This window comes from Chenopodium quinoa, unplaced genomic scaffold (assembly GCF_001683475.1).
Source record: "Chenopodium quinoa cultivar QQ74 unplaced genomic scaffold, ASM168347v1, whole genome shotgun sequence".
NCBI lineage: Eukaryota > Viridiplantae > Streptophyta > Magnoliopsida > Caryophyllales > Amaranthaceae > Chenopodium > Chenopodium quinoa.
In genome coordinates, this window is record NW_018745291.1 from 1177938 (window position 1) to 1202578 (window position 24641).

At 36.3% G+C, this 24641-nt stretch overlaps 1 protein-coding gene across 2 annotated transcripts; it reads right to left on the reverse strand.

Annotated features, from left to right (window-relative positions):
* Positions 1-267: 267 nt before the first annotated feature.
* Positions 268-8430, reverse strand: LOC110712140. Of its 2 annotated transcripts, XM_021890567.1 has the most exons (9): positions 6775-8430; positions 5516-6646; positions 5234-5389; positions 4704-5114; positions 3773-4399; positions 2353-3495; positions 1896-2165; positions 1164-1448; positions 268-958 (listed from the first exon to the last, which is right to left on the reverse strand). In XM_021890567.1, exons 1-9 carry the CDS (start codon positions 8246-8248, stop codon positions 339-341), a joined length of 6117 nt encoding a protein of 2038 aa, XP_021746259.1. In that variant the 5' UTR covers positions 8249-8430; the 3' UTR covers positions 268-338. The 2 variants fall into 2 exon arrangements, with proteins under 2 accessions (XP_021746259.1, XP_021746260.1); XM_021890568.1 differs by lacking the exon at positions 4704-5114.
* Between the last annotated feature and the right edge of the window lie 16211 nt (positions 8431-24641).

A 24641-nucleotide genomic window follows, 5' to 3' on the forward strand; every position in this document is an offset into this window, starting at 1 on the left:
GTAGTTTATAATTTCCATTTGTTAGTTTAGGAAGATAAGTTTGAAGATGTACCTTTTTTTTTTTTTTTTAATATTGATTCACAAAATTTAGGTCAACTTATTCAATAGAGCCGTAGTTAAGTTATTGAGTTACATCACGACAATTTTTTGTTCATAACAATCACAAACATCTCTACAATACTTGGGTCAACTTTGGAGTGTTGCACTTAAATCACTCAAATGGATGGAAGCACATTATCAGTCTAATACGGAATTAGAGTTAGGATGTAAATTGTCTCACCATCTGCTAGAAATTGAGAGTATATACATATGCAAAACTAATATTATAAAACAAGATATCATGTTTTCGGAAATATGAACAATCTAACAACACTGCTATTATTAGATGATCTTGAAAGATTTAAGGCATGCTCTAAGTCAGAGATGTCGGTCACTGTTACCTTTTCTTTCTCTTCATCTTTATACTTTATTTTGAATGTGTTAACCTCTAGTTCTAGTTTGTTGGCAATTTCTTCTTTGAGCTGGTCAATACTTTTACTCAATGAGAAATCAAATCTTACTATATCATCATTATAATAGGCCTTCACAATAAAGTTGCTTGATTTCTCATTTTGTGGCAGAGCATCTGATAGTGTACGCTCATTTGCACCATTCAAATGCACTTCGGCGCCTTGATGACTATCTATGGTTTCCATTAAGTTCCCTCTGATAACAACATTAGAGTTGGAGGATACATGATTTGGCAACGTATGCAGGTCTGATCCCATTATACACTCCACATTTTCCGCGTGAGCTGCTAAACTACCAAGGTTCACCAAATTCTGTTGTGAGCAATCACTTTCAAATGGTGCTTTATTGTTGTGTTTCCTCTTCTTTGCATCAGGCTGTAGTTTTTTTCCTTTTCTTGGCCACTTGACACCCAATTTTTTTATTCTTCGTTTCAATGTAGACCTCGATACTGCAAATTGAAGTCAAGTATGATTAATCATTTAGAAAAGCCAAAATTAAAACGTGCATCATTTATATTTGACATCAGGTGAAAGCAAGTCCTTGCATAAATTGCGAGATGGAGGGATTAATATTTATATTGAAAACAAAACAACAATAAAAGTTTTCAAATCACTAACACCTCAACGACATTTGATTTAGAAAAGGAAACATACCTCTAAGTTGTTCTGCTGCGTCTTCTAGCTTTGTGTGATTGGACCAGAATGATTGTAGCTTCTCTAGAGTGATATTATTTTCTTTCATCTTAACCACATAATTACTTTGAGGGATACGATTCTGCTCACTTTCTAAAGCATGATGATTGATCTCTCCACAATCAATTTCTTTTGTGACATATACAAGTGCAATCCCTTGTTCAGTTGCTGTAGTTATAGTGTTTTGAATAGCATGGCTACTCTCACCACTTGGATTTGAAGTCTCCCCTTTGTTATAACTGAGATCTGTTTACACATAGAAACCAAAATTTTTGACTAGTACAACACAAAAAACTTTACTAGATGTTATAGTGAGCCTTTCCGCTAAATGCAAGTAGAGATGAAATTATTAAAAGGCAGGGATCAAATCACATAATGAACATCTAAATTTGCTTAGTGTCCATTTTTGTCAACCAAAAAAAAAAAATACAAAAAAATTGCTTAGTGTCCATGATGAAAATTTCTGTTACTCCGCACATGGAAAAAATTACTCAATGTTTTTATAATTTTGCTCTAGGAAAAAGTTCTCAATTGAAGTTTCGCATTGAATACAGCATTGTTATTCCTTTTGACATATCAGTGGCATCAATAGAAATTAAAACTTCAATGAATAAACAGATTTTAGCAAGAGTATGTAAATGCAGGTCTGAGATAATTAACAATTCTAATACAAACACAATGCGATCATGATACCTCCAAATATTTTTTCTGCAGTTTCTTGAAGTGACATCGGGTTTTCGGACCAGCATTGTTGTAGCTTCTCTGCAGAAATTTCAGTTCTTTTATTTCTCTCCACCATATTGTGTTGAGGGACCTGTTTCTGCCCATTTTCTAAATCATGATGACTGTTCTCACCATTATCTTGCTCAATTAGCATAGTTGTAATGTCATTTTGATCATTTCGTATAGCAGGGATGCTCTCACCTTCTGGATTTGGAGTTTCACTCCTACTAGAACAAAAATCTGTTTGCACAGAGAAATAAAATTGCTTACTAGAACAATCAAGAGAACCCTGCTATTACCAGAAGAGTAGAAGCACACAAGCACTTACAACTTGATCAGGGGATTTCTCATTAGAGATAAAGAAATTGCAATATAAAAAATGGTGATGTATGCAACTACATCAGGGGACTAAATAGCACGTACGTACCTTCAAGAATTGGAATAACATGTACTTTGTGTGGTGATGTTTGCACATTAATTGAACCCTCTTCCAGTTCTTTTGAAATTGCTTCATTATGTCCCTCTATGGAATCTAGATCGGTCCCATTGCCTTCATTGCTGGTTTCCATTGAGGTTTCATAACCATCATCATCATAACTCATGTCATTGAAATACAGTTCTACTATATCATCAATAGTAACATTAATGAACCCTTTATTAGGATACTTAAGAGAGCTGTCCTGTTGGAAACATTTTGGAAGGATCAAGTGCTCCAAATTGGATAGCTTTGTGATGCTATCGGGAAGTGACTTGATTCTTGTACCACTAATATCCAGAGTGCACAACTTGACCAATTTACCCAGATCATTCGGCAATGCTTCAAGGCTGGAACAATCTTTAAGTTGCAATTCTTGCAGGTTTTGCAGTCTTTCTATGCTGGGAAGCAACTTTATGGAGTAGCATGTAACCGAAAGTTTCTCAATATTGATTAACTGTTTCAAATTTAATGAGGCTACATCACATTTTGTTCTTTCGCATCTTCCTTTGTCGTGCAAGATTTCCAAGCGATGAAGACTTGTAGGAAGTGATTTGATGATGGAACCAGAAAGCTTAAGTTCAGCAAGTTTCAAATTTGCAGGTAATGATTCGAAATCACATTGAAAGAGATCCAAAGCTTTCAAGTTGGACAACCTAGCCAGGCTATTAATATTAGAATGTTTACTGCCATGACGTAGAGAAAGGTGTTTAAGGTTGACCAACAGATCCAAATTTGATGGCAAGTTTGTGTCCCCTAAATCTAGGCATAGAAACTCCAAGTTGGATAGCTTTCTGAGGCTAGTAGAAAGGAACTCAATGTTACAATGCTGAAGAGAAAGATGTCTAAGCGTCTTGCTTACGCCAGAGAGGTGCTTCAAGTCGAGGTTAATATTACCAGAGATATAGAGGTAGGTGAGCTTAGGCAGCTCCCCTATGGAATCTCCTATCTTCGGCAAATAAACCGGCAATTCTAACTCCAAGCTACGTACCGACACACATAAATCATAGTTTTTCATAATCCATAGCCCGGGATCCTCCTTCAATGGGAGATAACCAGAAGAAGATATAGTTGAAAAATTATGAACTTCATCAACTGCCATTTTCAAATTAGGAGGATGACTAAGAAGCAGCAGCATAATTAATTAAATAGAGGATCTAAAGCAAAACATACAAAAATTGCAATCCAGGAGAATTTGCTAAAAAATAAATAAAAAGATAAATATATAATCAGACTTTAACCTTTCCTGTTTGTATACTTTGGCATATTAGTAACTTATGTACTGTAAATTAGCACAAAGGGATTTTAAGAAGAGAATAATAATTGACAACATAAAATTGTCATAGATATAAGTAATGTTTGAAACACTTACCTCCAACACCACGAAATGATAATAGCCCCATCTCAGTTTTGAGTTCTTTCCAGGTTTTTCGAATGTGCATACAGTCTACAGTAATTACGACAGACTCAATCAATTGACATGACAATGTTTCGAGTCTGAAATCCAGCGGCAAGTTTAGAAATCGCAACTTCTGAAGATTCTTGATGCTCCAAGGAAGACACTTGATTTTGGTATCACGAATGTCAACAACCAATAATTTGTCCAAATTATCCAAATTTGCAGGTAACTTTTCAAGGCATGGGGCTGAAGGGCTGACTCCTCCAATGTGTAATTTTAATAGGCTGCAAAGTCCTGCGAAGCTAGGAAGGGACTCGATGTGGATACACCGAATAGAAAGTGTCTTAAGATTTGCTAACTCATTAAAATTTGTGGGAAACCTTTTGACATGATGCTGAGAGCAATCCTTAATGGCAAGGTGCAGTAGGTTCATTGACTCTTTCAAATTCGCAAGCAGTTCTTTTGAGCATTTGCAGAGTGATATTTTTAGGTGCTCAACCTTCATTAGATCTCTAGGAGGGAACTGCATCCTACAGTGATAGTTCAGCCATGGATGAACGACATTTATATTGTCCGCCATTTCCTTGGGCGAATTATATTCTGCAAAAAAAAATCTTAAGCTGTCAACTTAGACACAGCATGGTAATAACAAATAACAAAGTACAGTACTATTAACAGTTTGAAATTCATAAAGCTGTGTTTGAAAAGTAAACAAAAGTTCTAACATAACTAGGATCACAATACTCAACAACCTAAATTTCCCATTGTCTTCATTAACTTTCTAGGTGAAGGTAAGCAAGAGTGCACTAACCAGATAAAAGAACTTGAATCATTAAACAAACAAGGTTGGAAAACTCAGAAAGTAACTAAGCATGAAGCATCTAACAAATCTAGGCAAACTAACCATCATGTTTCTCTGCAGCATTGACAAATCTAGGCAACGGTTCCAGGATTGCCCCCGGAGTAATTTCTTTCTCTTGTCTAATAACATTAGCAAATCCATGATAACTCTGAGAGTTGTTGTTATGTCCCAAATCTAAAGCATGATGGTTGTTCCAGCCACCAACAATACTATTTCCATCCCATGAAGATATATTCTGACAAATTGAAGCAATTTCATGTTCATTTTCCAAAGTCATGCTGTCAAATTGTTCATCATTTATAACATGTTGATTGTTCACACCAAAAAAATCAGCTCCGGGCCTGTTTTTCATAAATCCGCCATTTCCCAAAGGATTGAACTGATTTTGTGAATACAAAGCAGTATGCTGTATATTCTCATCAATCGGATCTTTACTGACATTAAAATGAGAATCTGCTTGCACAAAAAACGTAAAATTTTCAACCTAAGCAGGCTTTATAACTTCTGATGATTTCAAACTTGTTACATGCAGGGTTTACCACTATCATTAAGAGTGTTGGAAGCACACATACCTTTATAAATCTGTGAAATACCACCTTGTTCTGTTGTGCTGTGCTCAATAGAGCCTATACTTATACTGTTGAAAAGATCTGCTGATGTCTGCTCATCAGGGACAGTTTCATGAATTTCTACTGTTGGCACAAGACAATCGTCTTCATTGCAGCTCTCTGTTGACATTTTGATACGAGAGTTATTCATATGTGTGAAGTATGCATCATCCGTGTCATCAATGATGATAAAAAAAAAATGCAACATAAGTTATAACATATGAAGTACTGGCAACATTTAATTACCTCCAGGAACAACAATTGGTTTTGTTACTTCATCTTTGCTTTCATCGGAGGCTGAGGCTTGGTAAAGGGAAGCATCGTAGTCATTGCTCTTGTAGTATGCTTCTTCCGTGTCATCAATGTTGAGCACTTGCTTTAGACTCCTTGGCAAGCTTTCAAAGTTAAAACACTTGGGGAGGATTAAGTGTTGTAGATTGCGCAGCTTCACAAAACTAGAAGGAAGGATCTTGATTCTGGTAACACTGATATCAAGAGTATGCAAATTGACTAACTCATGTAGATTTGATGGTAGTTTTCTGAGGCTGATACAGTCTTTGAGTTGTAATTTTTGCAAGTTGTGGAGTCTTGCTATATCTTCAGGAAAGAACTCCATTTCAGAACATGTAATGGAGAGAGTCTCCAGTTTGACCAACTTATTCCAACATTTTTCAAAGATACAACTCAGGTCATATTTGAAAAATAAGATTTCCAGGTGATGTAGGCCAATAGGAAGTGAGTCAAGTGAATTGAAGCAGCAATCCACAAGCCTGAGTTTGTGAATATACATACATGGTGGCAATGACTCGCAACAATAACAGGAATTGAGATCCAGACTCCTTAAGTTAGTTAACTTTTCCAAGCTATCATAAAGTGGCCTCATATTGCAATGTGATAAAGAGAGATGTTTGAGGCTGACAGGCATATTAAAATTTTCTGGTAATTCACTTTTAAGCGAACGCAGATGTAGTGTTTGTAAATTGGATAGCTTGCTCAAGCTGTGAATAACGGACTCCGCAATTCCAAACTTAGAAAAGTGGAGGGAGAGATGTGTAAGCCTTGTGAATGTGACAAAGTAGTTATCCGGGAGGCAAATATGATCATTGATGTAGAGATAGAGGTGGGTGAGCTCACTGAATTGCATTATGGAATCTGTTAACTCCTCAAAAATTTCCAAGTCCAAAAAGCGAACCAACATGAGTAAATTTCTGTTGTTAATAATCCATTGCGAAGGATCATCATCCTCCTCCAATCGGAGATAACCAGGAGGAGACATGATAGAGGGATTTTGAGCTGCATCATCATCATCATCATCATCATCCTCCAATCGGAGATAACCAGGAGGAGACATGAAAGAGGGATCATCATTTCCTATTTCTGCCATTGTAGGAGGGGGAGAGAAGAGATAAGCTTGATTATTACATAGTATAACTACCACGTCAACCAGAACAAACAAATTTGGAGTAAAACTGTAAAAGTAAAAGCATTGGCAATGTAATACTTACCTCCACCAAAAGGATTAGGCAATTCTCCTATCTCTGTTTTAAGTTCCTCCCAGGATTTGCGAACATGCCTTTTTTTAACGGAAATGATGACCGAATTATTCAATTCAAATGGCAACGTTTCGAGTCTAAAATCTTCGGGCAACATTAGATGTTGGAGTTTGCGTAGCTTCGTGATGCTCCAAGGAAGACACTTGATATCGGATTGTTGAATTTCAAGAAGACATAATTGGGCCAACCCATCCAAATTTGCCGGCCATTCAACAAACTCTATATGATCATGAAGAGAGAGAACCTGAAGGTTGACAAATTGATTCAAAAGGGCAAAGATTATAATATAATCGCCATGCCTTTCGCAACCTGAAATGGAGAGGTGTTGTAGGCTGCATGGATCCTTCCAATTTGCTAACGATTCATCAGAGCAGCTACAGACAGTGACTCTCAAGTACTTCAGTTTGATTGGCAATTGTGTGAGGGAATAACATTCTTCGATGAATAAAGTATCCAAGCTGCATAAATCTTTCATGCTATCAGGTAGGGACTTGATATTGTTGCAGTCATGAAGCTCCAGATGAGAAAGACTCTTCATTTGTCCTAGATTTGAAGGTAACTCCGTGAGGAAATCACAGCTTTCGAGATTTAAGGATGTCAAATTGGATAGATTTGCAATGCTCATAGGAAGTGACTTTATGTTCTTGCAAAATCCAAGTTCGAGATGGGTAAGGCTCACCAACTGCCCTATATTTTCCGGCAATTCAACAAGGGAATTACAGTGAGAGAGATTTAAAAATATCAAATTGGATAGATTTGCAATGCTCATAGGAAGTGACTTTATGTTCCCGGAACAGCTAAGCTCGAGATGGGTAAGGCTCACCAACTGCCCTATATTTGCCGGCAATTCAACAAGGAAATAACAGGCACAGAGAGATAAAGATGTCAACTTGGATAGATTTGCAATGCTCATAGGAAGTGACTTTATGCTATTGCAATAAAAAAGTTTGAGATGGGTAAGGCTCACCAACTGCCCTATATTTGCCGGCAATTCAACAAGGGAATCACAGAAAAAGAGAGATAAAAATGTCAAATTGGATAGATTAGCAATGCTCATAGGAAGTGACTTTATGTTCTTGCAAAATTGAAGTTCGAGATGGGTAAGGCTCACCAACTGCCCTATATTTGCCGGCAATTCAACAAGGGAATTACAGTGAGAGAGAGCTAAAAATGTCAAATTGGATAGATTTGCAATGCTCATAGGAAGTGACTTTAGGGATTTACCCAACACGAATTTCAGGCAGATGAGCTGTGTGAACTCACCTATGAATTCTCCTATCTCTTCCACATCATCCCTCAAATAAAAATTCAAGTCTAAGCTTGTAACCAAGGCTAGACGAGAAGCAGGGTTATTTTTAATCCATGCCTCTGGATCCTCCCACAATTCCAAGTGACCTTCAGAATCTACTTCTCCGACAGTTAACATTTCCTTAGCTTCAGCAAGAACACCAAAAACCACCTCTTTTAATTTTAATTTCAAATTACAGAAATATAAACTGGGAAATAAAGGAACAAAGAGAGAAGAAAAATACTACTCAGTAGACAGTAGTTGCAGCTTTAAGATTCCATGAAGAAATTATCACAACTATCAACTTGAACGTGAACCTCAACCGCAAATAATTAATTGTGGTTAATAAGAAGAGCTAATGACCACATAGATTTATAAATGCATCACAGCTTTTCTGGACCCCACTAAGTAATAGGCCAAAGACCCTATACTCCATTGACTTCCTGTTTGCTAGTACCAATTTTCAAACTACTCTTCCGTTTAGTAATAATTGAAACAATGGAGTACTGTTTGATCGATATGAGAATTAAATTCCTATAAAAATTAGTATTTAATGGAAGTTAAATTCTTAATGAAATTCCTAGGAATTTCCTAAATGTGTTCAGTTGGTAATATACGAAATTGAAATTTCTATAAATTTGGGTTATTAAAGAACCTTGTTAATTTTTTTTTCAAAGAAAATGAGCCAATATAAAACCAATCCTGCATTTTCTCGTCAATTATTCACTCGGAGTTGAATATTGCCAATTCTGAAAATAAGACTCATATAGAAGATTGTCTGAGTGACCAAGACTAGCTTTTCCATTAGAATTTAATCTTCTGTTGCAGCAAATGTGTCTCTTTGTTTTAGGTTTAACCCTGCCCGAATTTTGATAAACTAATGTATCGTAGTTAATTTGATGTCATACATTTGAATTCGTTTACTGAGAGATATTCAAGAGATTTGATCCTCTCTAGATCCTTTCAACTATATTCCATATTGGAACGTCGTTGTGATTGATAGAGTATAAAACCAATCTTGCATTTTCTCGTCAATTATTCACTTGGAGTTGAATATTGCCAATTTTGAAAATAAGACTCAGCACTAACAGTCCAAGTGTCCAACTAGTGGGTTGTTGAGTACTTCTCAGGGTGACCAAAACGCCTTATTCTTAGAAAATTGTAGTATACAGAGTACTTTGACTAATGACTAGTTATGCACTTGTTGATTTTTGAGGGTGTGAACACCTTTTTTTTTTTTTTTTTTTTTTTTTTGTCATGAAAAAGCATGATATCGGGAAAACATGAGTGATCAAAGAATGGATGAAAATAAATTCAGACTTTCTGAAAGTGGTAAAAAGTTCTATATGCCCTACCTTTTGCTTAACTGTGAAGTTTTTGATATTGTTTTTCGAAAAATTGACAAAATGCAAGATTTAACTCTAAATTAGCTCTGTTACTGATCACAGAAACATAACCTATAATAACTTTGGGTTAGGGATTATTTCTGGAACATGTACACAGCATAAGGGTTAAACCGTAACAAACATAACTTATACGGCTATCCCCACACCCGCCTATCTCCTGAGATGAGATGAGATTTGAACCTGCGATTTTGAAGGCTTACCACCCTTTACCTTCTAATTTTGTTACATGAACATATGTATAAAGATGACTTTTATCATTCTGTAAGCATCCAAATTAAAGGATGAAATGTAGAGTCTAATTCATGCTTAAAATGATAGACAGGTAAAGGCTTTTGTGATGGAGCACCACCTTAGAATTAGACATGAATTTCTGTGACATGTAACAGAATGATATAAATGATTTATTATAGTAACAATGATTTAATTCTTATCAAACTACTGTTGTCTGTTAATGAAATAGCATTAACCAGAAAAGGTACTATAATGATTTTCTGTTAAAAACTCATTGCCTATTAATCAATTTATTTATTTATTTTGGTGCGGGTAAGAGTCTCATTTCATGTCATAAATCATGATAACGTGTTAGCTTCTAAAACTTAGATCATCATTTTGGCTAAGTTGATTGATATCCCATCAATCCCTATATTCTTTTCTAATCAGAATAAGTCCCAATCCAAAATTATTAATTTGTTGAATTTGGTGAATAATTATTATTAAGATTCTAGCATCTTTAGCCATAGAACAATCCCTTGCTACCACACGTATAAGAGGATTCCAATCAAATAATGTATCAAGTTATTCTATTATACACCCGATCTACTATATGATCAAGATTTATAACAGACAATTATGTATCATATAAATAGTACACTAAGTAATTCCCTTCAATAATGAAATATGTACAAGGAACACTATATTTTATTTTATTTATTTTTTTAAATTTTTATGTTTTGGCTTGCAAGCATTATTTGTTGGATAGAATGGATACTAGTGTTGGCTGCTAGATTATATAGTGAACAAAAGTATTATTTAGTCCTATATACAAAGTATTATTTAGATTTGAATTGTATGTTCAATTACTTTATACCAGTATTTGGATTTGAACTATATGGTCATATACGCTATGATTTTTAGTTTGTACATCATGTTTTTGTCTCACCATTTTTTCCGATTGTGAGGCATACGCGTTTAATGTTGATTAAACTATTGTTTTAATACATGTGCACAGTGAGCATTGGGGACGTTTTACCAAAGTGAGCCCAGTTTGGTAAATATTTACCAAAGTAGACGCGTGGCAAAAGTATTTACCAAACTAAGCTTCTAGGGTAAAACGCTGTCTCGGTCAGCGTTTTATCCTGGAATATTTTTTTTAAAAAATTCAGTAGGTAAAACGCTGTCCCAGACAGCGTTTTACCTTTAAAAAAATAAGAATTCAAATTGAACATAAAACGCTGCCCGAGACAGCGTTTTATGTTCATTTTTTTTGTTGAACGTAAAACGCTGTCTGAGACAGCGCTTTATGTTGAAACCTAAAGCGCTGTCCCAGACAGCGTTTTTCTGCTGGAGACAGCAGACCAGCAGCAACCAGCAGCAACCACCACCAACATGCTCCAGCAACCTGCAGCACCCCCAGCCTTCATACAGCCAGCACCCTCAACCACCACCAGCAACCCCTGCCGTCGACCACCAGCAACCACCACCTCCCGCCACTTTCGACCACCCTTATGCCGTTGAAAACACTCCAACAACCCCTGCAACACTGCAATCACCACCACCACCAACCCCTACCGTCCCACCACCGTCGACCTCCACCAACCACCACCTCCCGCCACTGTCGACACCCCCAACAGCACTACAACCACCGTGAACCACCAAAGTCCGATTTAGACAAATAAGGAAATTAAACTTTACATCACACAGATTCATTAAAAAAACATTCATTATATTAATAATATAAGTGTTATTTACATCATTCTACAAAATCGGGCTACAGGAAGTAAATGACCTAATACTATCCCGACTCATTTATTCTGGGTAAAGGTTCTGTCTCTGTGTCGGCCCTCCGTCTGACACGCCGCCGCCTGTAATGGGTAATGGTGGTAAACGGGTCTCGGGGCGGTGGGGTAGTAAGCTGGCTAGACGATGGACCCTCTTGGGTAGGGGTCGGCGCAGAACTGTGGAAGACGTAGTCCTCTGCGTTTATGGGTGACGTAAGATCACCTCCACAGCTACTCTGGCCGAGCTCGAACTGTGAATGGACCGAGCGCCCATCATGGTCGTCCCGCTGGGTGACGAGATAGCCGTGACCATATCTCTGTAAGGTAGTCACGCCCATATCGCGTACCCGCTGGACCTGGGGTCTGGTGGGTCCGTCTACGAGGCTGATTGACAGTGCATCAACCATCGCAGCCATATCCGCAGCCTGCAGTAATCATCGATCAGTAAGTTGTATGATATAGAAATTAAAAATTGATAAAAATAAGTAGAATAAAAGAAACTCACATATCCGTGAATGACGTCATATGCTGGGTGGTAATGTGTCGAGGGTGGTGTGTAACTGGGGTTGATGAAACGCCGTGTAATACGCCTGTACCACACCATGTATGGATCGGTGGGATCCACAACGCCCTCCATCGGGGCACCTCCAACGACAAACTCAAGGCGTTGCGTCCACAGCTCAACGTAACGCCAATGCTCCAGTAACCAGCTGGTCTCCCCCTTTCCCCGACGGTCAACGCCGTGAAGGCGTACGCTCGTGTCACACTGCTGGGGGATGGGCTGGCGTAGTCCAAACTGCCTCAGGACTCGGTCGGGTAGGTGACTCTCCACGACCTCAAAACAGATCAGGGGGACCCTGGCGCGCCACTCCGCCTGATGGTCCAGCAGATGTGCAGGCATGGAATCTACCAAGTCAGGTACATACGGATCCCATGTCATCTGCAATAACACAACAACAGTAATATCAAGAAAAGGTTAGTCTCAGACAGTATTCACATTACAAAAATGATTACAAGTATCTTTAAATTATTACCTGGTCCTCGGTCGCGGTCCTCGGGTCTGAACCAATACTACTATGAACCTCGTTCATCAAATCATTCATAGTCATATTCGGTTCAAGTGTTACTGGTTCCATATTTCCCCCACTATACTCGACACGGGGTCCATCAAACAGAATTTCACCTCCCCACCGGCATAACAAAACTACATTTTGTGCAGCCACATTCTACATAACCAAAACACATTTTAGGGTTATTGAAATCTAGAGCGAGGTAAAACAGGTTGCCCACAAACTAAGCACTAACTCCATTTATAAACTCTTAGTTTAGGTTGAAATGCAAAACGATTACTAACAAACTAAACTTGCAAACATTACACTAATATAAATTGATAGATATATTATCAATAATTAACTAAGACTCTTCTCACCAATAACAACTTCACCATCAACAACTTCACCACTTTCAAAAATTTCAACAATTTCAACAATTGCATGAACACTTTCAACAATTTCATGAACACATTCAACAATTTTATGAACAATTTCAACCTAAACTATTTCAATAATTTCAACAATTTCATCTCTTCTCACCAATTTCAACCATTAACAATTTCAACATTTTCACCATCAACAACTTCACCAATGTCATGAACAATTTCATCAACAATGTACCACATCACCATCAACAATTATCAACAATGTACCACATTTCCATTAATAATTAGCAACAATTTCATAAAATTGACATGAATTCACCACAACTTAGAGCAATTACACAAGATTGAGTTTAGGGTTTTACCAAGAAATTGAGTGGAAGAGTGTGAGAGAAAGCAAGGCAGCAGCAAGGTGGCGGCAGCAGCACTATCAACGGCGGCAAGGTGGCGGCGGCAAGGTGGCGGTGGGGGCGGCGACAGCACCGGTGACGGTTTGGTGGTTTAGTGTGAGAGGGAGGAGGGAGTGGAGTGCGTTTTTGTTGTTGTTGTTGTGTTCTGTTTCTGCTGCTGCTGCGTATGTTATACGAGAATGAAACGCTGTCTGGGACAGCGTTTCTATTCACGCATGAAACGCTGTCCCAGACAGCGTTTCATTAAACGGTATAAGACGCTGCCTGGGTCAGCGTCTTATGTGCTACCTTGTTTTAATTTTTTTTTCCCTCCTTTTACCTATAATAAACTACGAATTTAAAAAAAAATTAAACACAAGGTAAAACGCTGTCTGGGACAGCGTTTTACCTACTGAATTTTTTTAAAAAAATATTCCAGGATAAAACGCTGACCGAGACAGCGTTTTACCCTAGAAGCTTAGTTTGGTAAATACTTTTGCCACGCGTCTACTTTGGTAAATATTTACCAAATTGGGCTCACTTTGGTAAAACGTCCGAGCATTGGTAAAAATTATTAGTGTCTATTGTCACTCCGTCTTTAGTTTTATCATGAAATGAAACACCACGAACTATATTATGATTGACCTACATAACACGAGAATATTAAAATATACTTTGTATCTTCATTAAACCTCTATTTACTTAGTTATTCACAAACTTCTTTCATCACTAATTACTCCCTCCGTTTCATAATGTTAGTCACATATGGAATCAATCACATAAAATAAGAAAAGAAGAATATTTGGAAATTAACATTAAAGTACAAAATATTTCATAATTAATTTACCTTATTTAAGTTTTTTGATTTTTTTTGGGAAAACATAAGCCATAATGCATAATTCAAGATAGAGATTTCCTTACTTAGAGCCATGTCATCAATCCACAACCAATTAATTCCAAAAAAAATTAAGTTAAAATTGGAACATATTCAATATATATGGGTAGAGCTTTTTGAAACGCCCAAAATAGTATATGGGACTAATATTATGAAACGGAGGGAGTATTATTTAAAGAAAATAAATAAATAAACTCTGTTTACAACACTTATTTAAAACCAAACGATGTAAATATGTAATTGTTTTTTTAGGGAACTATGTAATTGCTATTCTAACCTAAATTAAAATCCTAAAATCTACCCCTTACCAACTAGATAGACAACAACATACTTAAAATTGTTATTAGTCGATTTAATTAAGAGAGAAGTGGAGTGTGATTACACTCCCTTAAATCTTTGATTAGATGTATGCTTGGAACAATAGAGTATTGTTTGATCGATACGAGAATTAAATTCCTGTAAAAACTACTCCGTAGTATTTTATGGAAGTTAGTTTCTTAATGAAATTCCTAGTAATTTCCTAAATGTGTTCAGTTGGTAATATTGGAAATTGAAATTTCTATGAATTTGCCAATTTGGGCTTATTAAAGAACCTTGGTAATTTTTTTTTTTAAAGAAAATGAGCCTTGGTAATTTACTTTTCATGTTTTGTGGGAAGTTAAAATTCTCATGAATTCACAATTCTCTCTTTTATTTATTTTAACAAAATAACTACCCTTCTTATCAATTCCTATTAATTTTCTGTTAGTAATTTAGAGTGTATCTCTGGGGAGAGCCCTCTCCTAGTTGGGAAGGGAGAGGCTGCAGCTAGGAAGCCTCGAAAAGCCGCGCCTGTGGGTGACTTGGGAGAGCCCTCTCCAAGGGCGCGGCCAGCCTTCTCCAGATTTAAAAGGATGAAATTCAATTCGTCATCTCCGCGCCCACGGCCCTTCAGTTTTGCTGTTTTGTCGTTATTTTTATTGTGAAATTAAAAAGAAGAAAGGATATACAATTTTTTCCCTCCTCTCCGGTTTCTCTCTTCTCTACATTTTTTTTTTGAAGAAACTTGCAATCTCTTCCTTGAAATCTCTATCAATTAAGTCTATTTTTGAGAGTTTAATCATCTAATTACCATTTTTAGTGCTAAGATCGTAGTGTCATCTATTGTATCTCAAAGTGACTTTCCGATTTCAACCCAAGCACTGTTATGGGGGAAATAATCACTTTAGAAAAGTGTATTCACGCCTTAGACGAGTATCAAGTATTGAAGACTTACGTGGTCATATACATTCTCATGTTCTTGATCGTTTTACGGGCTTGGAGCAAGGCAAGTTATTTTCTTTCATACTTGTAGTTTAGTTTGTAATTTTTCTGTAATTTTCTTACTAAACTTGTTAGTGCTTGGTTTGTGTGTGTAATTGATTATAATTATACATTGTAATTTCTATTTTATTTACACATATTGTAGTACTAGAACTTGTACTAGTAGGAGAAAAACCTAACATTTTCAAATCCCCGATTTTACGTTTGCAACCAAACAATACCGAGGATATGCACAAAGTTTAGGAAAATTATTTTTAGTCTCTAGGAGAAACAAAACAACTGCAAGTTGCAAAGCATCAATGTCTAAAGTCCTCATAAAACATTTCCATCAAGTCTAGTCAAAATTGGTAGCTGCCAATTCACAGCTCTATAGAACCCCAAAGTCAGTCAAACCTCAACTTCAACTGTTACATCAACCACAACTAATTATGCTTTGAACCTGAATGAATTATTACGCATTAAACCTGAACCTCAAGTTATACTTCACTAAGTTAACAGTAACGGCCCATAGTCATACTCTGTTGGTATGTTCCTTAAAATAAAATAAAAATAATAATAATAAAAAAAAAAACTCTATTGGTTTGTATATCTACTAGTCAAAAAAATAAAAAAATAAAAATTCTAAATCTACTAGTCCAGAGCAAAAATATTGAGTTAACTCACTTAAACCTACAACACCTCACCATTTCAAGTAGCATTTATTCTAAATTTAAAGTATGAAAAAAAAATACAAGTAAAATAAATAACAAACAGCATTTATTTATTTATTTAAGAAAAAAAAAGTAACAACAAGCATTTAATTTTATAGCTTATACTATATGAGTCAAGATATGTCAACTGTAACCAATTAATCACACTCTGTTTCTCTACCTTTTTTTTTCCTTTTTTTTTTTTTTTTTTTTTTTTTTCTAATTACAAGTATCTTTTACCCAATTATAAAGCACATATCTAAGCAAAGAATCATAGTAAAAGTTCATATTTTGAATCACACGTCGAAACTAATTTAAGAATATCTCACCCATACTTTTATTATAAAGGATACTTACAATTAAAGTTTACCTCTTCATATTAAACATTCCAAACAAAAACAGCTCAAAGAAACGGAATTATACTCACTATCCTACAAATAATAAATGTAAGTCAATGAGTCAATATTATTCCGGCACAATTTTCAGCAAATCCATAGTATAACTGTCTCTTTAGTAAAGATTAAATGATTTAAGACTATAATACCGTAAGATCCAGAAGATGAAAGCAGCAAAAACTTAAATTAAACAAAAACCATGAACTTTCAACATCAAGTAACGCAAAAATCATGCAATTTCTACCTATCATAATAAACATGTATACATACCAGTAATTTGGTTAGGGTAGTTGGACATCACAGTAGTAACACACTACTAACACAACCTGTAAAAGCATTGGTATGAAAACCAACCTAGAGATTACCCGATCCGAATATGACCCGTAAATTATTGACCTGAACCGAACCCGATCTGTACCGAGATTGACCCAAACCCGTTTTAACCTGTCAAAACCCGAATTTAAGCCGACTTGTTACTAACCCAACCCGACCTATTACTAACCCGACCCGAATTTAACCCGATCTATTACTTACCCGACCCGAATTTAACCCGACTTGTTACTAAACCGACCCGAATTTAACTCGACCTGTTACTAACCTGACCCGAATTTTACCCGACCTATTACTAATTCTACTACTACTTTTTGGATACTACTACTTTTTATGAATACTACCACTTTTTGGATGCATGTGCATTTTTTATTTAAATTTAGTAATTATGATTTACGAATGCTACTACATTTTAGGTGCAAGTTCATTCTATATTTCAATTAAGCAATTACGGTTACGAATACTACTACTTTGTAGGTGCATGTGCATTCTAAATGTAGTCAATTACGGTTTACGAATACTATTTGACTTTAGGCTTGTTTGTTTCATCTTTTATTTTATAAAAAATTTATAAATTTAGATAAAAAAATAATAATATTAATTTCGAATGATGATTGAATTGAACGTGATAATGATTGCATGTGAGCATGAGTATATGACAATGACCCGATGATAATCTGACCCGAATAATTTACCACCGATCATGACTTGACTTGTTTGGACTCGAGAAAGTGGTGACCTGATCTAGAGTTGTTAAAAGGCTTTTATTGGTCTTTTATTTTTCTAATTTTATTATTCATTTGTCTATTTAATCTTATTTAAATGTTTTAAATAATGACATTCAAATGTTTCAAAAAAGAATTCCATTAAAAAAAAAACGTGAACTCTGAACCTATGAAAAATAAACAAGTTTAGATGATTTCAAATAAAATAAGTTTAGAAAAATTAAATTGTATTTTTAATTATATAAACTAAACCTATTTTAATCAAATTTATGTGAACTTATTGTATTTTATCTAAACTTATTTGAACATGTCATCTCGAATATCTGAAATTGTTATCCCTAAAATGAGTGGAATCAATGTGAATAGATTAGAATAGGGTTTGAACTTATCTTCTAAAAATCTAAACTAAACCTATCTTACTGGAATTAATAATGATTAAACGTGAACGTCATTACATGAACTATTAACAAACTGACCCAAAAAATGTACCGAACCTAAAATGACCCGACTTGAAATCAATCCGAAACCCAAATCAACCCAATATTTGAGACCCGAACCCGAAAATGACCCGACTTGATTATAACCCGCAAATTATTTACTTGAACCAAACCCGACTTGAACCCGAACATAACCTGACTTGGAAAAAACCCGACCTGATTGTAACCCGCAAATTATTGATTTGATTCGAACCCAACTTGAACTTGAGAATGACCCGACCTAATTATAACCCACAAATTATTGACTTGAACCACTAGAAAAAAACAGCTGGATTCCGACGGAATTTTTCCGTCGGAATCACAGGAAATTCCGTCGGAATCAGGCTTTCCGACGGAATTCCGTCGGAGTTGGTCTGTCGTAACAGCCCATGTCGGAAATTCGACCTCTTCCGGCGGAAATTCCGTCGGAAGGCGGTCTTCCGACGGATCTAATTCTGTCGGCGCTGTTTTTGACTTTATTTGAAATTCCGTCGCAAATTTTCGACGGAAATTTTCGTCGGAGGTGGGTAGGTTTCCGACGGAATTTTCCGTCGGAAGAGGTACATTCCGACGGAATTTTCCGTTGAAAAGGAATATTCCGATGGAAAATTCCGTCGGGAAAGTTAATAAAAAAAATTTAAAAAAAAAAACAGACCACCCCCACCCCACCCCACCTGCCCAGACCACCCCACCCACACCCAGCGCCACCAGCCTACATCCCCACACACCACCAGCCCACCCCCTGCCCCCTACCCCCTGCCCCCTAACCACCCTCACGCACCACGCAACACCACCGAAACCCACCACCCATACGTCCTCACCCACAACCCCACCCACCACCCATACGTCCTAGCTCACCCACCACCCCACCAACCGTCCACACCAACCGCCCGTACCCACCTAACACCGTACCCACACCAACGTAACCAAAAAAAAAAAGAAAAATTACCACAAAAAATATCTAAACCACAAGAAATATTATCAGAATTTCTCCAAAAAAAAAAGACAATTCACTATGATAATTACAAATTTCCAATAAATATGTAAACTAATATTACAATTACAAAAATAATTAACTATAATCATAAATGTTCAAAAAACAAAACAAGATCTACAATTTAACCTTAACTAAAACTAGATCTACAAAAAAAACCTTCATATGCTCGCGACGGCGGCCGTTATTTCGGTGGTGTTGTTGTTGTGGAGACCTTGACAACCTCGCGCAGTGGTGTTGTTGGAAGGTGGCCGATTATTGCGGTTGATGTTGGTGGTTGTTGCGGTGGTGGCATTGTAGGCGGTGGTGATGTTGGTGGTTTTGTTGTTGGTGTGAGAAGGAGAAGGAGAAGAGAGGAGAAGTGAGAAGGAGAAGAAAAGTGAGAAGGAGGAGAGGAGTTCTCAGAGAGAAGAAGAAAATGGCGGAGGAAGGAGGAAAGAGGAAAGAGGAAAGAGGAAAGAGGAGGAAAATAAGGTTTGGGGTCCCGGTTTTTTTTTTTTTTTTATATTCAGTTTTTTGTTTTTTTTTTTTTTTTAAATCATAATTCCGTCGGAAATTTACCTTTCCGACGGAATGTTCCGTCGGAAATTTCCAACGGATTTTAAAATGTATCGACGGAATAATCCGTAGGAAGTTTCCGACGGATTTTATTTCCGTCGAAACATTAAATTTCCGACGGAATATTCCGTCAAAATACCTATTTATTCCGACAGATTTTTAGTCCGTAGAAATTCCGTCGGAAATTTCCGACGGAATATAAATCCGCCGGAATATATAGGATTTCCGACGGAATTTTGTATCCGTCAGAAGATGTCCGTCGGAATCTACCCTTTTTCTTGTAGTGAACCGAACCCGACTCAAACCCGAGAATGACCCGACCTGATTATAACCCGCGAATTATTAACTTGAACCGAACCCGACTCGAACCCGAGAATGACCCTAACCCGTTTTAACCCGTGAAAACCCGAATTAAACCCGACCTATTATTCACCCAACCCGAATGTAACCTGACCTGTTACTAACCCGACCTAAACCCGACCCAAACCCAATAAGATGTATGACCCGACATGACCCGACTCAAGTATGACCCAACCCAAACCCGACCCGCATAGGTTACGACATTAACCCGAATTGACCCGACCCGAGTTGACCTGACCCACATTTACCCGACCCAAACCCGACCCGTATACCTGAATTGACAGCTCTAGCGGTAATGCCTTAGGTATTTCCTATTTCGTATTTTAAAAAGAGAAAAACAAGTATTTTAAAGGAAGGGAATTTCTAGGGTGTTATGTTTACTCCAGAACTCCTCCACCAGAATCTACAACACCTGCTTATGTGTAGTCTATCAACCAACATAACAAAAGCTGCATTCTCACCAAAAATCCAAAAACCATCAGCTTAAAATTCAACATTACCAATGCATAATTGTTTAAAAAGGACCCTCAACACAAAGATGATGTAGATCAAGTGAATATTGGTGATATCCAAGACCCCTAGGTGTGGTTCATGTGGTAAAATTACACAAGGCATGCATATAGAGTTGATATAGGAGATAGAGTGGCGGACAAAGGAGGTCAAAAGCTTCCATTTCTAACCATAGTAACGTACAATATTCACAATTTCACATCACATAATTCCAATCAAACAAGTAAGTTTTGCCAAAACATATAACTAATTAACTTCAAAATTTGTGCTATCATCAAAAAAACACAACAAAAATTATACTCCATGTTTAAACGAAATTTATGTATATGTGTATGATACTAAACATTTAACAAACATAACAAATTAGCAAGCAAACAAAAAACAAATCGCATAAAAGTATTACACAGCGAAGAAACCCTAATTCAACGGTTTACCTAGAGAAACATAAATTCATACAATTCATCATTTTAAAGAACATATAATTGAAATTCTGACAAGATATGGAATAAAAAGAAAAAAAAAACCATACTGAGCTTGTGTTGCCCCGCCGAAATGCTGTGCGCTTCCTTCTTAAATCTATTAGTATGTTGATCAGGTGTTTTACTCTGCGAACAAGCACTAGCAAGATATGCCTCTATCTTAGCTTTCACACTCCTTTTTTCCTCCTCAAGCATTGCCATTCGAAGCTTGAGAGCCTGATAGTCGTTTTCCTCATAGATGCCCTTCATTATTGGTGCAAAACGATCCTACATCAAATACCATTGTACAAAAACAAAGAGTCCTTTAAAGTGGCTTCATAACCAACCATCTTTTCATTTCCTCAAATTAATGGTAATTTAAAAAAAAAAATCATTAAATTAGATGACTACAAGTAATTCTTAACTTGAGAAGGCACAAGTTGAAGGCTTCACCAAAGTTCACAGACTTAATAAAAATAATCCATAGGGCTCAAGAGTGAAATCAATTCTGGCACTTATAAATGAGTTATAGTAATAATAGTACCAATTAAGAATCACCTTATTCACAGAACATGAGCACAAAATTTTTTATGCTTGGCAACATTCTTTGTAGTCCTCAAGTTGGATCGAGACATTGTTCCCACTCGCACCATCCCTACGAGAAGTAAAGTAGTAATGAATTTAACAAAAAGATAGTATATACTTGGAAGAAATAAAAAACACAACAATATCAGTTCATAAAATCACCAAAAAGTACTTGGCATTAAACAAAATAAAATAAAATAAAGCTTTGAACATGATAAACGCTCACAGTTGCACCCCTTCCAATATTCCCTATACCAACCTAAACTCCCACACTTCTACCCCTCCCTATCTTCCTTCTCTTTCCTTATAGTATAACATTAAAGATAACATATAGTTCTAATGTTCTGTAAATAATCAAACCTAAGTGTGAGATTTAGACCAAAGATCAAATGATCATCCTCTAGAACAAACTCCTGCACCTGCCACCGAGCCTTTTCCCAAACCAATCAATGCACCCCCTTTAGACAGGGGAAACTTCTATAATATTCACTCATGTCATATATACTATAGCTAGTGTATATTATAATACCTGACTTTTTTGAATTATGTTTCATAAGCAATGTTTTTTTTCCCTTTTCTCACCTTAATCTTTGACTTGTGAAGATGACGCTTTCTTACTCTCAGAATTCTTTCTTATGCTCTCAAATTTTTGTAATAATGCACCAAGTTTTTCCTGTATCCCATTGTAATTTACAATTCCATGTAAATAACAAATCCAATCAAGATGTTTCACAACATCTATTGATGTTTTAGAATATTTAATAACCCCTCCTCAAAACCAATAACTTTTTTATCTCGACCAACGATACTAGCATGGTGAGATAGTATACACAGTCCTAAATTTCACCTTTCTGATTTAACAATGTTGCTCCATAAGATCCAGCTGCAACTGCTAAGTCCATTGCAATTAGAAAACCTAGGTCACCTCTTTAAATATTTCCACCATTAACATTAGGGTTTGATATATATCCTTTAACATAGTTAAGAAAATGAACACTATATGGGCACGAACCTATTAAAACCTTCAATCCTACTGGTTGAGCATTGAGATTAAACTCTCTCGATTCACTTAAATTAGCCGCCTTAGGCTCAAAACCATATAATAAGGAAATTATTTTCTTAGCTCATTAATTGTTTCATGTTCATTAATGAGCCGTAAATGTGAAAAGAGAAGTTTTGCAAGTAAAAGAAACGGAAGAAGTAGAAGATTATAAGTTTACATTAATTTGTTATATACACCCGGGTACACCGTACACGCAACTAACCCAAATTTAGTTTTTGCTTTTGATGATTAAATGAAAACAATTATTAAAATGAGAACAAAATACTCATGGTGTACGGTGCACCCGAGTGTATGTAACAATCTCTCTAAGCTTACGGCTTATCTATGTTGCACTTTAAACGAATTATGCGATGTGAAATTGTGAATCTTGGTGTAAACTCATAATCGTAAACTCAATGAAGATTCTCAACTCTTTTCTTTTAATAAAATCAACATAAAACGAATTATATTAAAATTATTGATAAATTAACAAATTACGTGAAACTATCTCTCTATAAACATGATATACGCTCACTTTGGAAGTATCTGTGCTAAAGTAAACATGAAGAACGCAGTCGCGGCGAAAACTCCACCTACAACCTCTCTGTTGTTACTTTTGTGCTGAAACAAACAATAATAACACATTATTATTATTATTTAAAGGTTGAATATAAAACACGGTATATAATTATTAAACTTACCAAAGGTTGAACATAAAACTACCCTGAGACAAATAACGTAGTAGTAAAAGCCACGGTAAAGATGACCATGTACGCCGTGAGACTCAACCTGTAAAAACAATTAATTATTTATATTTTAATAAAATATAATATATGCCGACTTTTAATGTCGTAGAATTCTGAAAATTAAAAAGTCTACCTGAAGCAATCTCGTAGCCTACGACAGAGTTCCAGCATGAATTATACTTGAATACGAAAAACAGAGTTTGTAATATAAAAAAATACACGTAAATTAATCAAAATAAACAGAAATACGATATTAAGAATCGAATATCACAAGAAATCTAAAGAACAAAGATAAAAACTGAAGCTCAACATAGGGGAGATGGTGGCTGGGATGTGGTTGCTGGTTTTTAGTCATTGGGGTTAATTTTTTTTTAATTTTTTTTTCTTATATAAATAGAAATCTAACCATAATAATATTTAATGAAATAAGGTTATGAGTGCGATAGAAATTTTTAACTAAGGTCATATTTATAATAAAAAAAGAAAAAATTTATGGGAATAATCCCACCTTTACTCCTAATCTGCTCCCAATGTTCCCTGGTGATTAATAAGGTAATTTTTTTTATTAAGTTTATTTTATACGTGTCACAATTTGATTTGTCCAAAATTAAAAAAAAAATTAACAAAAAATAAAATCAAATCAAATAATTCTTTTTTCTTCCTTTCGTCTTCTTCCCTTTCCACCTCCATGAAAGCAGGCTCCATTTTTGCCCAGACCTCCGCCCACCACACCTCCACCGCCACCTTTGGCAACCCTTGAACCCTCATCTCCACCACCGGAATTTCCTGTTCCCCGACCCCACCACCGAAAACCTATTCCTTCCCTCTCCCCGAAAACCGCCCCTTCCCCTCCACCACCAAAATTCCGGCAGCCCACCCCCCTCCGACCAACCCTTTTCTTTCCTCCTACCATTCTCCACCATAAATTCCGGCAACAACCAAATCTGGCAAACCCGAGGAAGTACTAAAATTCATCACAAAAATTTCTCAACTGCATTGTTCATCATCAATCATCACATGCAAAAAATAAACTCCTCAACAACACTCGCCACCACTTTCCACTTTCCACCATTAAAATTACAACCACCATGAAATTCAAAGCCACAAGACAACCCTTGTTGGAATCCGACCTTAACAGGGCCGAAATTGGCCGGAAAAATTCTTTATTTTAAAATATGATCTACAACTGTTGGATTTAATTAAAAACTGAAATTGGCATAGGAATTGCGTGGGTTCGCC

Bases quoted from the DNA above. Each gene is read 5' to 3' on its own strand.
- LOC110712140 (XM_021890567.1), bottom strand. From the start codon at position 8,248: ATGTTAACTGTCGGAGAAGTAGATTCTGAAGGTCACTTGGAATTGTGG. The intron at 2,166-2,352 runs GTACGTACGTGC...CTGTGCAAACAG, and splicing joins TGTTATTCCAATTCTTGAAG to ATTTTTGTTCTAGTAGGAGT. The intron at 959-1,163 runs GTATGTTTCCTT...TTCAATTTGCAG, and splicing joins CGCAGCAGAACAACTTAGAG to TATCGAGGTCTACATTGAAA.